A 12956-nucleotide genomic window follows, 5' to 3' on the forward strand; every position below is an offset into this window, starting at 1 on the left:
GGGCAATTGTGGATAGGGACTGTACACGTCCAATTTGTATGACCCTCCTGAGTGATCCTCTGGGAAGTTAGGCAATGCCCAGATGACTGTTAGATGGAGGGCTGTTGCTACCCTTGATACAAGATGATCTATCGGACACAAGTCTACTCCTTCTGGAAAGAAAATAATATATATAATAATATATATTTCTGAAGCTATCATAGCTTGAGTCTCAGACATCCTTCTGCTTGAAGATCTTACGATAGATACTGCCTAGTACAGTGATGGTGAACCTTGGCACCCCAGATGTTTTGGAACTACATTTCCCATGATGCTCATGCACTCTGCAGCGTAGTTGAGCATCATGGGAAATGTAGTTCCAAAACACCTGGGGTGCCAAGGTTCGCCATCACTGGCCTAGTAGATAATGTCACAAACTGAACACTGTTCTGTTGGAGCAAACGGTCAAACTGATTTGAAATCCAGCAACACTGATAGATTCCACTGGGAAAGATCCTCCTTCGTGGTGGTCGAAACCTCCTGTCATCAAAATTTGTGCAAACAAAAGGATTTCCTGCACATTTAAGCCTTGTTATTGCCAACCTAGTCGACACTTGCAATCTTAAGGAATAAAGGCTAAGGCTCATGTCTAATCTGGTCTACAAGAAGTCCAGAACAGCTGTCACCGGAGGTGCAGTAGTGTCAATATCTCGCCCTGCTGAGGAATAACGCAAACTTGTTCCAGATATTGGCATAGGTGTTGTTAGTAAAGTGCCTTCTCACACTCCACAAGGTAGAGATCATCCTGGAGCAGGCTAGGTTCTCAAGCTTCCCCTATCAGTCTTCCTGCTTGCAGCCATGGCGTGCATATGTGTAAAGGGGAATTGGCTTCTGTCTCATGAGATGAATGGTCACGAAAACTCAAGGCCCTCATTGTCAAAATGGATGAATGAATATGACTACCATGTTCACTCTTGACAGCCTTAAGAGGAAACTCATTACGAGAAATTTTGGAAAATATATAGAATAGATTGCAGATCCATGGAGAAAATCAAGGCATTTGTCCCCTCTGCCTTGGGGTGCAGAACTGATTCAGACATCCTCCTAAGTTTGAAATTGCTGTGAGAGAGCATGTAGTCTGTCTGTGGTTGGCCCCTCCTGTGAACAAGCTCATAGAATAACTACAGTATAGGGCCCACTCGTGCTCTGGAAAGTTTGCATGATGGTCAGTCTGTCTGTGTGTTCAAGTCCCCTTGGAGGTAAACTACTTTCGGAATTTGCAGGTGATTTCCTGACCCCGACAGCGTTGGGTTCACCTTTCTTAATAGCATATTGCCACAAGTTCCTCCTTGGTGATGAATAAAGGCAACTGCTGCCATGTTGTTCAACTGCAGAGAGACTGATCTTCCCTTGATTCTGTGTAGTACGGCAAAAGGTGCTAAAGATGCTGCTTGGATTTCTAGGGCACTTAAGACCTCGCTTGGCTGGGAATCTGCCATTGGACTGAACCGACGGTTTCTCACAGTGTGCCTTCCAGGCTATCTTTGCCGAGATGAATAATTGTGATCTAGTCTAATGGTTCTAACGGTGCAACTTCATCAGATTCTCCCTCTTCAGCAACCACCGTATACTCCTACTCATACTGAGTGACAGTTGATAACTGTGCGAGACTCTGTTTCCTCTATTGTGCTAAGAATCCAAGCTCAAATTGTCAAAGTCAGAGCGCCTAAGGGATTATTGGTATGACGACATTGTGCTCCAAAGATTGAGGCACTGAGAAATGGTCAAACAAGTGTAGATTACTGTCTTCAGCATTCCTTCTTTGACAGCCACATTTTTCTCTGGTGGAAGCCGAACAGAGGAGTTGGCAGAGAACCTCCTGGCATACTAACTGTTGAGTTAGAGAGCGTTAATAAACCAGCCATATCCCCGAAGGGTGTTTATGAGAATCTCTTGGTGCATCAGCAATTGCTTCAGACCTCTGGATAGAAGAATAATGTTGTCCAGATAGCGGCGCACCCGGAGAACTTGTTCTCTGAGTGGAGCTAATGCCGTGTACACACAACCGGACTTTTTGACCGAACTGGTCCAACGTAACAAATACGTCGGACAATTTGATCGTGTGTGGGCTTCATCGGACCTTTTCTGTCAAAAAATCTGTCGGACTTTAGAAATAGAACATGTTTCAAATCTTTCCGACGGACTCGAGTCCGATCGAAAAATCCATTCGTCTGTATGCTAGTCCGACGGACAAAAAAGGACGTAAGGGCAGCTATTGGCTACTGGCTATGTACTTCCTTATTCTAGTCCGGTCGTACGTCATCACGTTCAAAATGATCGGACTTTGGTGTGATCATGTGTAGGCAAGTCCGTTTAGTTGGAACTCCGTCGGAACTCTGTTGAAAAGTCCTTCGGAATTCAGTCCGATGAAAAGTCCGGTTGTGTGTACACGGCATAACACTGCACTGAGAACCCTTGTGAACAGTCTCAGAGACCTGTAGAGGCCAAAAGACAGACTGTTAAACTGGAAATGCATCTAGCCAATCGCAAACGTACCAATTATGAAAGAAAGAAATATTTTGGGATGTTTAGATAGTCATCGTGAAGATCCAAAAATAGCATTTTGAAGATCTCTAAGGGGATAAAAAAATGTAACGTCTTCAGATCTACAGTACAACCGGATGCTAGCAATCATCCCTTGCAAACTACATACAGCGTTGAATTGAAGCCTGTATATTCTTTTTGTGAATGGAATCAGAACAAAAACCCCCCTAGGTCTGATATGTATGTATTATAGCAGCCCATCTGCCTAGAAGAATGGAACCTGCTGAGAGGAGGACCATTCCCTATCCCTTTGCTTCCCATCTTCCTGTCACTCCTGGTATGGCTGTGTTAAGTTTCCTACCAACACAGAGATTTCCTATTATAAGGTATCTTACACCAAACTTGCCTGAGAAAACAAACGCAGCCCAAAGTTTTAGACATCGTATCTACTGTAGGCAGTGATTAAAGCGATGCTATAGAATCTCTAACGAGGATAAAACCTGTTTAGACAAATAAAGGAGATTTTCTGTCTGGACTTTGCCGTTCTGAAGAAAGGGTGAATATGACTTTACCCATACAATTGGTCTGCTTCACTGTCTGGATACATAGTTCAATGGAGAGAAAACTGAAGCCAAGCAGTTCTGGGCCTTCCTCTGATGAAGAGGTGCTACCACTGTCCGCAGGCTGCCCACTCACCAGAGTAGCGGAACTAAGTGGGTTAACGCCACCCGCCGAGGTGCCAGGATGCTCTTCTAGTGACAGGCAACTAGGAGGGGTCTGCCTGGCTGAGATAATTGAAATAAGTACAGCATAAAATTTTACGCCATTCTCTTCAATAACAATGATATTTGAGTGTTACCTGTCAACTGCGATTGCCTCCAAGCAGTCTTTACTCACCAGCCTATTGGGCATTGGTATTGCGCCACAGGCGCTGCAGGACTTTTGCTGGGATTGTAGCGTTGCTCTAAGAAGAAGCGATAAAACATCATCCTTGGAACTTTCCCCTTGAATGGAGGGGGGCTCTAGGGCTAAGTACCTCCAAAGAACATCCACCTTCCATGGCTCTTGAAGTTAGAGAGCATGAGCATGCGGGGCTGAAAAAAATTCAAAGCGATCCGCAAAGGGAGGCACTCTTTTCCTGAAACTTACCATAAGATGGTCTCCCACCTTTGAATTTGAGGGTATTTTGTATAAATGGTGACTGATTCAAGCTTTGAGGACAAATAGGATTGGTAGCTGAAAAAAACAAGGATAGCTGAAAAGGAAAATAGCATCAGAGAGCGAAAGGTTTAGAGATGAGAAAAAAATATACATTGATAACAAAAAAATGAAAAAGTGTTCCTTTTTTTTTTCTTTTAAACAAAAGTGTAAGGGAAATAAAAAAATTATTGCCCATACATACACATACGAACGTGTGTATACATACATATATACAAACACAAGGTTTTTTTTGTGCCATACCTGAAACAAACAGCAGGGGGCATTGAAGGAAAGCTCACCTGTCCCAGGAAGCAGAGGGAAGAGCGATCCAGAGCCAGTCAAAGGAGGCTCTGCCTGACCAAATCTCCAGGCTTGAGCCCCTCCAAATATCCCCGGGGATCTAAAGATTGACCCTGTGACTCTGACCCTCATTATTAACAAGAGGGCAGCTTTTCCCAAAAGAAAAATGGTGGTCAGTACTCCTGCCAGCCAGTATGCATGTGCAGACCGATGCAGCCGATGATGTCATCAAGAGTGCCTCCAGCACAGAGAAAACAGTCCAGCACAGGATCCAAAGACATGCTGGAAGGTTAATTGGATCCTGTCTAAATTGTCCCTAACATGTGTATGTATGAATGTGAGTTAGGGACCTTAGACTGTAAGCTCCTTAAGGGTAGGGACTGATGTGAATGTACAATGTATATGTAAAGAGCTGCGTAAATTGACTGCGCTATATATAAACCTGTAAATAAAAAATAAATAAATAAAACAAGCAAAAGGGCAAACATAATCAAAATATGGAGCCAAAGAAGGCACAGAAAAGGAAAAGATCAAGGTAAAAAAGGGGAAATATATAGGGAGACAGAAAAGGAAAACAAAAAGGGATAGGCAGCCCTGTGAGATACAAGGGACCAAAGGAGTAAAATGAATGAACTAGCTGGCTCCCCTAAGCCTCAACCTGAAGACACGTACTTACTGGCAGATTTTGTTCCTAAAGAGGAAACACTGCAGGACCCCATAAGGACCCACAGAAGGGGTTCCCAGGCTGTTTAGTGCAATTTAGTGTCCCGAGCGCTGGAACTTCGCACTGGGAGAGGCCCAACCCAGCTACACAGCAGAGGTGGGGACATAGTACTACTGCTTACTCTTCACTGATGCGTGGAGATATGACGAAAAAAAAAAGAATGGGGTGGGGCCTAACTAGGCCTTTCATTTATGCTAATTTATGCTATTCACTGGTCCTGAGGGAGTGGAAAAGAGGTGGAGCCTATCACTAGTATGCTGCCATGGTGGCATCAGGAAAGTGCTTTTCCTGTCCCCTAGAAAGAAACAAGCAGTCGATCTTTCAGTGCTGATACAGCCTTACTGCAAGGGAGGATTTTTCGATTTTTAGAGTAGGGATTTAAGCTCATAGAAAGTGACAAGGACACTGTATTTTTAGTTAGAACAGCAAATATTTTCTGTACTTGATAAAAATGTACATAGTCCGAAAAATTTAAACAAATGTAACCACCGCGTCTTAGCGCTGGTAAACTGAAATACATATATTTTTTGTTCTTGGGTTTAGATAAACCTTATGACATGTGCGGTCTTTCACATGATCCTGATAGAAATTGAAACCTACCTAGTAGACAGTAGGTTGCTCAGAGTTCAACCACATGAGCTGCGTGCTACCAAATCTGTACTTGTTCCACCACAGTACAGTCATAAGAAGAATTCCCTTTATTCTGCTGAATATAAACACACAAGTTTTGTTTCCTCTTTATTATAATATTTTAATAGATTTCTTTTTTTTCTCACAGCAGTTTTAAACAAGCGAGATGAAGGTTCTTATCCCATGCTTTTTTGTATCCCTTCTCTTACTACGGAGCATTACAGCCGCAGGTAAGAAAATAACATGGATCTGATTTATATTAATTATATTAATGTACAATTAGTTCATTATGCATCATAACTTATATCATCAAACTACATCAATGTGTTATAGTCAGGACTTTTTTTCAGCGGGAACGTGGGGGAACGCAGTTCCGTCACCTCCAGCACTGAATATATGTAATAGCATGGGGTGTGGGGTGTGCTGGAGGGTTTATTGATATTGGCTGCTGGGGGATATATTGTCACTGGTGGGGATCTGATTTTGTGTGAGGATCTATTGTTGCTGATGGGGAATCTATTGTTGCTGGGGGGCGTTATGTTGCTGGAAGGGATCTACTGTTGAGGGAGAGGTCTATTTTTACTGGCTGCTGGAGGATCTATTGATGCTGGCTGCTGGGAGATCTGTTGTTGCTGCTCGGGGGGGGGGGGTGTCTGATGTTGCTTGGGTGGATATTTTGTTACTGGCTTGATATTTTGTTGTGGGTGGTACAGTGTTGCTGCAGGGAATCTATTGTCTATTATTTTCGTTTCCATTCACCTCAATGGGAAAACTCGCTTTGATATGCTAGTACTTTGGATTACGAGCATACTCCTGGAACGGATTATGCTCGTAATCCGAAGTTCCACTGTACTTGGTTCTGTATTCTCTAAAAGGGGCAGTACTGGTAGGTGGGTAGGGGTGGAATCAAGGGACAGTGGTCAGAGGTGGGTAGGGGCAGAAACAAGGGGTGACTCAGACAGGGGGAGTTCCTGCACCTATTCTCCGAGAAAAAAAGCCCTGGTTATAGTTACTACTCATAGAAACATAGAAGTCTGACAGCAGAAAAAGACCAAGTAGTCCATCTAGTCAGCCCTATTTTTTTCATATATATATATATATATATATATATATATATATATATATATATGAATGTTTATATATATAATATAAAGTTTTTTAATGTTTTATAATTTTTTTGAGCTTTTTTGTCTGAGTATAGATCTATGTTTGTCCCAAATAGGGATGAGCCGAACACCCCCCTGTTCGGTTTGCACCAGAACTTGCGAACAGGCAAAAAATTTGTTCGAACATGCGAACACCGTTAAAGTCTATGGGACACGAACATGAATAATCAAAAGTGCTAATTTTAAAGGCTTATATGCAAATTATTGTCATAAAAAGTGTTTGGGGACCTGGGTCCTGCCCTAGGGGACATGGATCAATGCAAAAAAAGTTTTAAAAATGGCAGTTTTTTCGGGAGCAGTGATTTTAATAATGCTTAAAGTGAAACAATAAAAGTGTAATATCCCTTTCAATTTCATACCTCGGGGGTGTCTATAGTATGCCTGTAAAGGGGCGCATGTTTCCCGTGTTTAGAACAGTCTGACAACAAAATGACATTTCAAAGGAAAAAAAGTCATTTAAAACTACTGGCGGCTATTAATGAATTGCCGGGCCGACAATACACATAAAAGTTCATTGATAAAAACGGCATGGGAATTCCCCACAGGGGAACCCCGAACCAAAAGAAAAAAAAAAGTGGGGGTCCCCCTAAATTCCATACCAGGCCCTTCAGGTCTGGTATGGATATTATGGGGAACCCTGGCCAAAATTTAAAAAAAAAAATGGCATGGGGTCCCCCTCAAAATCTATACCAGACCCTTCAGGTCTGGTATGGATTTTAAGGGGAACCCTGCGCCAAAATAAAAAAAAAAACGGCGTGGGATCCCCCCCAAAAATCCATACCAGACCCTTATCCAAGCACGCAACCTGGCAGGCCGCAGGAAAAGAGGGGGGGACGAGAGAGCGCCCCCCCCTCCTGAACCATACCAGGCCACATGCTCTCAACATTGGGAGGGTGCTTTGGGGTAGCCCCCCAAAACACCTCGTCCCCATGTTGATGGGGACAAGGGCCTCATCCCCACAACCCTTGCCCAGTGGTTCTGGGGGTCTGCGGGCGGGGGGCTTATCAGAATCTGGAAGCCCCCTTTAACATGGGGACCCCCAGATCCCAGCCCTCCCCCCTGTATGAAATGGTAAGGGGGTACAAAAGTACCCCTACCATTTCACAAAAAAGTGTCAAAAATGTTAAAAATGACAAGAGGGACATAACGGGTGACCCCACCCCCCTCCAACGTCACGGGGTATGCCACAGGGAAGCCCTCCGTTATTTAAGAACCGTCAGAAGAGGAGAAGCGTCACACAGCGGGAGCTTTCCATCATGGTGGATGCGGAGTGGCTAGAGAAGACGAAGGGAAGAAGACGCCGCGGAGGAAGATGCCAGACGAGAACACCGGAGGAAGAACCAGTAGAACCAGAAGAGCCAGAAGAAGAAGAAGAAGATGGAGGAAGAAACCGAAGGAAGATAGAAGATAGACGATAGAAGAAAGAAGATAGGGCGGCACAGTGGTGTAGTGGATAGCACTTTCACCTAGCAGTAAGAAGGGTCGCTGGTTCGAATCCCAACCATGACACTACCTGCCTGGAGTTTGCATGTTCTCCCTGTGCCTGCGTGGGTTTCCTCCGGGTACTCCGGTTTCCTCCCACACTCCAAAGACATGCTGGTAGGCTAATTGGATCCTGTCTAAATTGTCCCTAGTATGTTTGAATGTGAGTTAGGGACCTTAGATTGTAAGCTCCTTGTAAGCTGATAAGTGACGTGGCAAGTGACACCCTGCATCCGCTGACAAGTGACGTGGCAAGTGACACCCTGCATCCGCTGATAAGTGACGTGGCAAGTGACACCCTGCATCTGCTGACAAGTGACTGGCAAGTGACACCCTGCATCCGCTGACAAGTGACGTGGCAAGTGACACCCTGCATCTGCTGACAAGTGATGTGGCAAGTGACACCCTGCATCTGCTGACAAGTGACGTGGCAAGTGACACCCTGCATCTGCTGACAAGTGAAGTGGCAAGTGACACCCTGCATCTGCTGACAAGTGACGTGGCAAGTGACACCCTGTTCTGCTGAGAAGTGACGTGGCAAGTGACACCCTGCGTCTGCTGAGAGGTGACATGGCAAGTGACACCCTGCATTTGCTGACAAGTGACGTGGCAAGTGACACCCTGCATTCGCTGACAAGTGACGTGGCAAGTGACACCCTGCATCTGCTGACAAGTGATGTGGCAAGTGACACCCTGCATTCGCTGACAAGTGACGTGGCAAGTGACACCCTGCATCTGCTGACAAGTGATGTGGCAAGTGACACCCTACATCCGCTGACAAGTTACGTGGCAAGTGACAATCCGCAATTTTTGGCAGGTGATGTGACAAGTGACAATCCGCAATGTGTGGCAGGTGGCATTGTTTCAAGTGACAATCTGCAACATGTGGCAAGTGACAATCCCCATCTGAAGGCAGGTGACATTGGCAAGTGACACACTGACATCCACTGACAAGTAACGTGGCAAGTGACACCCTGCATCCGCTGATAAGTGACGTGGCAAGTGACACCCTGCATCCTCTGACAAGTGACTGGCAAGTGACACCCTGCATCCGCTGACAAGTGGCGTGTGAAGTGACACCCTGCATCTACTGACAAGTGAAGTGGCAAGTGACACCCTGCATCTGCTGACAAGTGACATGGCAAGTGACACCCTGCATCTGCTGACAAGTGACGTGGCAAGTGACACCCTGCATCCACTGACAAGTGATATGGTAAGTGACACCCTGCATCCGCTGACAAGTGACATGGCAAGTGACACCCTGCATCTGCTGACAAGTGACGTGGCAAGTGACACCCTGCATCCACTGATAAGTGACGTGGCAAGTGACACCCTGCCATTGGCTCCCGCTGCTATCAATCAAATCCAATGATGCACACGCCGGGGGGCGGGGCCGAGTCTGGAATTCTGTGTCTATAGACGCAAATGCTGGACTTGGGAGAACGCTTCTCCTAGGGGGTTTACTGATGCGAGGAGGAGTTGCAAGCGCTGCTGGAGGACCCCGGAAGAGGAGGATCGGGGCCACACTGTGAAAACAAACTGCACAGTGGAGGTAAGTATTAAATGTTTGTTATTTTAAAAAAAAACAAAAACAAAGGTTTAGTGTCAATGGGTACTGTAGCTGTGGCTGGTTTCCGTGTACTCTGTGACTGGCTGGCTCCTGCATCTTCTGTGGCTGACTCCTGTGGGTGACTTGCTGGCACACTGCTGTGGCTGCCTGGCTCCCTAGTGTGGGTGGGTCACCGTGGGTGGCTGGCTGGGACCCTGGCCCTACTGTTGGTGGATCACCAGCGTGGGTTGCTGGCTGGCACCCTGGGCCTGCTGTGGCTGGCTGGTGTGTCCTCTCCTCTTCCACCATTTCGGGCACTGTTTTCTGAGGTGTGGGAGGGACTTGGAAGGGGTGGCGGCCTTTGCCCTATCTGGGACGGTAGAACTAGAAGGTTTGCAGCAGGCCCAGTGCAAGGAGGCATGCGGCGCAACACATAATGACGTTGCATGCGTGTGTGGGGAACCTTTCTGTATCCATTTGAGAGTCTGTTAGAAATAGCCCCCATCAATGCAGCCTCTTCAGTGCCCATCAATGCAGCCTCCCCAGTGTCCCCTCCATGCAGCCTTACCAGTGTCCCCTCCATGCAGCCTCACCAGTGTTCCTTCAGGGCAGTCTCACCAGTGTCCCCTCCATGCAGCCTCGCCAGTGTCCCCTAAATGCAGCCTCACCAGTGTCCCCTCCATGCAGCCTTGCGAGTGTCCCCTCCATGCAGCCTTGCCAGTGTAACCCTCCATGCAGCCTCGCCAGTGTCCCCTCCATGCATCCTCACCAGTGTCCCCTCCATGCAGCCTGTTCCCTCCATGCAGCCTCACCAGTGTCCCCTCCATGCAGCCTCGCCAGTGTCCCCTCCATGCAGCCTCACCAGTGTCTCCTCCATGCAGCCTCGCCAGTGTCCCCTCCATGCAGCCTCGCCAGTGTCCCCTCCATGCAGCCTCACCAGTGTCTCCTCCATGCAGCCTCGCCAGTGTCCCCTCCATGCAGCCTCGCCAGTGTCCCCTCCATGCAGCCTCGTCAGTGTCCCCTTCATGCAGCCTCATCAGTGTCCCCTTCATGCAGCCTCTCCAGTGTCACCTCCATGTAGCCTCACCAGTGTCCCCTCCATGCAGCCTTGCCAGCATAGCTCCAAACTGTCCCTGATTTCGATGCAGCCTCTATGTAGCCTCTCCAGTGTCACCTCCATGCAGCCTCTCCAGTGTCCCCTCCATGCAGCCTCACCAGTGTCCCCTCCATGCAGCCTCGCCAGTGTCCCCTCCATGCAGCCTTACCAGTGTCCCCTCCATGCAGCCTCACCAGTGTCCCTTCAGGGCAGTCTCACCAGTGTCCCCTCCATGCAGCCTCGCCAGTGTCCCCTCCATGCAGCCTCGCCAGTGTCCCCTAAATGCAGCCTCACCCGTGTCCCCTCCATGCAGCCTCGCCAGTGTCCCCTCCATGCAGCCTCATCAATGTCCCCTCCATGCAGCCTCACCAGTGTCCCCTCCAGGCAGCCTCACCAGCATAGCTCCCAACTGTCCCTGATTTCGAGGGACTGTCCCTGATTTGGAGCAATGTCCCTCTGTCCCCCTTTCCTCCTCATTGACCCTCATTTTGGTCTGACCTATATAGCTGTATTTAAAATGCACTTTTTATCTATCAAAAATTCTTTTCCAGCGCTAAACCTTTCATCTGATTTCTAAATTGCTGCATTTGTAAGTTCCAAAAGCCAATATAAAGGAATAGTAGTGGTAAAAAAAGCACTTGTGGGTTTAACCAATCTCATCTTTTTTGTACAATTCCCCTTTAAGGGGGCGTGGCAATGGGGTTATGTCCTATGCCTGCATACTTTTGCTGATAGGAGTCCTTCATTCCCATCTCAAAAAGTTGGGAGGTATGCACCAATGTCCCCTCCATGCAGCCTGATCAGTGTCCCCTCAATGCAGCCTCGCCAAGTGTCCCCTTCATTCAGCCTAGTCAGTGTATGGGGGTTAGATAGGAGAGCCACCGGATCACACAGAGCTGGGATCTCCCTTTTACCCAGCAACCGCTGTCATCGATGTCCCGGCATTGGACCAGTCTGATGTCTATCAAAAGAGCCAGTGCAGGAGGTGGGACATCCAATGACAGCTGTCACTGGGTAAAAGGGAGATCCCTGCTCTACGTGATCCAGCAGCGCTCACCCTCCCCTTACCCTCCGAGGCAGAGCTGTGGCCCGGGCTGGCCCGAAAAGTTTGTCGCAGGGGGCCTGCGGCCGCAAATTTGTCCCTGGGCTTTGGACCGGTTCCAGCAAGTGGCGCTGGCAGGCCCCCTTCAGCAGCCCGGCCCTCGGACCACGACTGAATGGACCCGACCGTTCAGTCCGCCCCTGGCGGCAAGACTCCCTTTTTATAGAAAAACACATATAGCTGAAACCACACCACCTCATCTGGTCCTTAAAAGAGAGGTCTGGGTTTAGGCTTTTTTTTAGTTCTATACTTACCTAGGTGGATGCAGCATCAGTCCGGTGTTGCATCTGTCCCCCGGCGTCTCTTCACTGAGAACCGACCGATCAAACATCGCCGATGGCTCGGTTCTCTCACCTCCCTGAGGGGAGAGCTACTGCCTGTCAATCCGCAGCTCTCCTGCTCTACTCCTCCATGCTCATTGGAGCGCTGAGCTGTGGAGGGGCGGGGAGTGGCTGTCTCAGCGGCTGTCTGAGAGGCTGAGATGGCCATCAGTCCAGGTACCTGGCGGGTCCAGACTCCCAGAGTCGGGATGACGTGGTGCCTGGACTGATCTGTGTGATGTCAGCAGAGAGCGGATCTCAGTCCAATCTCTGCTGAAAATGAGTCACAGGAGTGCAAAACGAATTTTCACTCCTGTGACCAACAGGAGAAGCCCAGCCAAACAAGCTCAGGTTGGACTTCTCCTTAAACCACTTGCTGCATTGGCAATTTTTAATTTGTTCAGATACATGTTAAAATCAGCATTTTTTGCTAGAAAATTTCTTAGAACCACCAAACATTATATATTTTCTAAAAGCAAAGGCTCTGGAAAATAAAATCTGTTGTTGCAATTTTTATGTCACACAATATTTGGACATTAAAAAAGTCCAGAAATGCCGCGCTTAAAATTGCAGTGAGTCCAGAGTAGAGAAGATGGATGTACCCGTCACCAACTTCAGTGTATGTAAACAGCAGCACTCGCCACCACGTGGTAAAATAATCTGCTTACCAGATGGCTGGAACCGGTATGCGTGTTATAACAACCAAAGGCACATCTCCCTTTTCCAGCTTCTATATAAAATCCCACACAGACAGGTGATAGGTCTCCCGATGGTATTCACACTATACAAGCTTCTCCAGGTTCTCACATCACAAGTAAGGCATTCAGTTTATCGGTCGACGATACCCAGTGAAGGAAATAAGTA

General features: G+C 47.5%; 1 protein-coding gene across 1 annotated transcript in view; it reads left to right on the forward strand.

Moving 5' to 3' along the window:
• The first annotated feature begins 5416 nt into the window (after window positions 1-5416).
• LOC141107546 (T-cell surface glycoprotein CD1a-like) overlaps window positions 5417-12956 on the forward strand; it is a 39341-nt gene continuing 31801 nt past the window's right edge. Inside the window, exon 1 of the mRNA XM_073598360.1 lies at window positions 5417-5607. Within this exon, the coding sequence (XP_073454461.1) occupies window positions 5544-5607 (64 nt within the window). The 5' untranslated portion in view covers window positions 5417-5543. The remainder of the gene's footprint in view (window positions 5608-12956) is intronic.

This window comes from Aquarana catesbeiana, linkage group LG09 (genome assembly GCF_042186555.1).
Source record: "Aquarana catesbeiana isolate 2022-GZ linkage group LG09, ASM4218655v1, whole genome shotgun sequence".
NCBI classification, from domain to species: domain Eukaryota; kingdom Metazoa; phylum Chordata; class Amphibia; order Anura; family Ranidae; genus Aquarana; species Aquarana catesbeiana.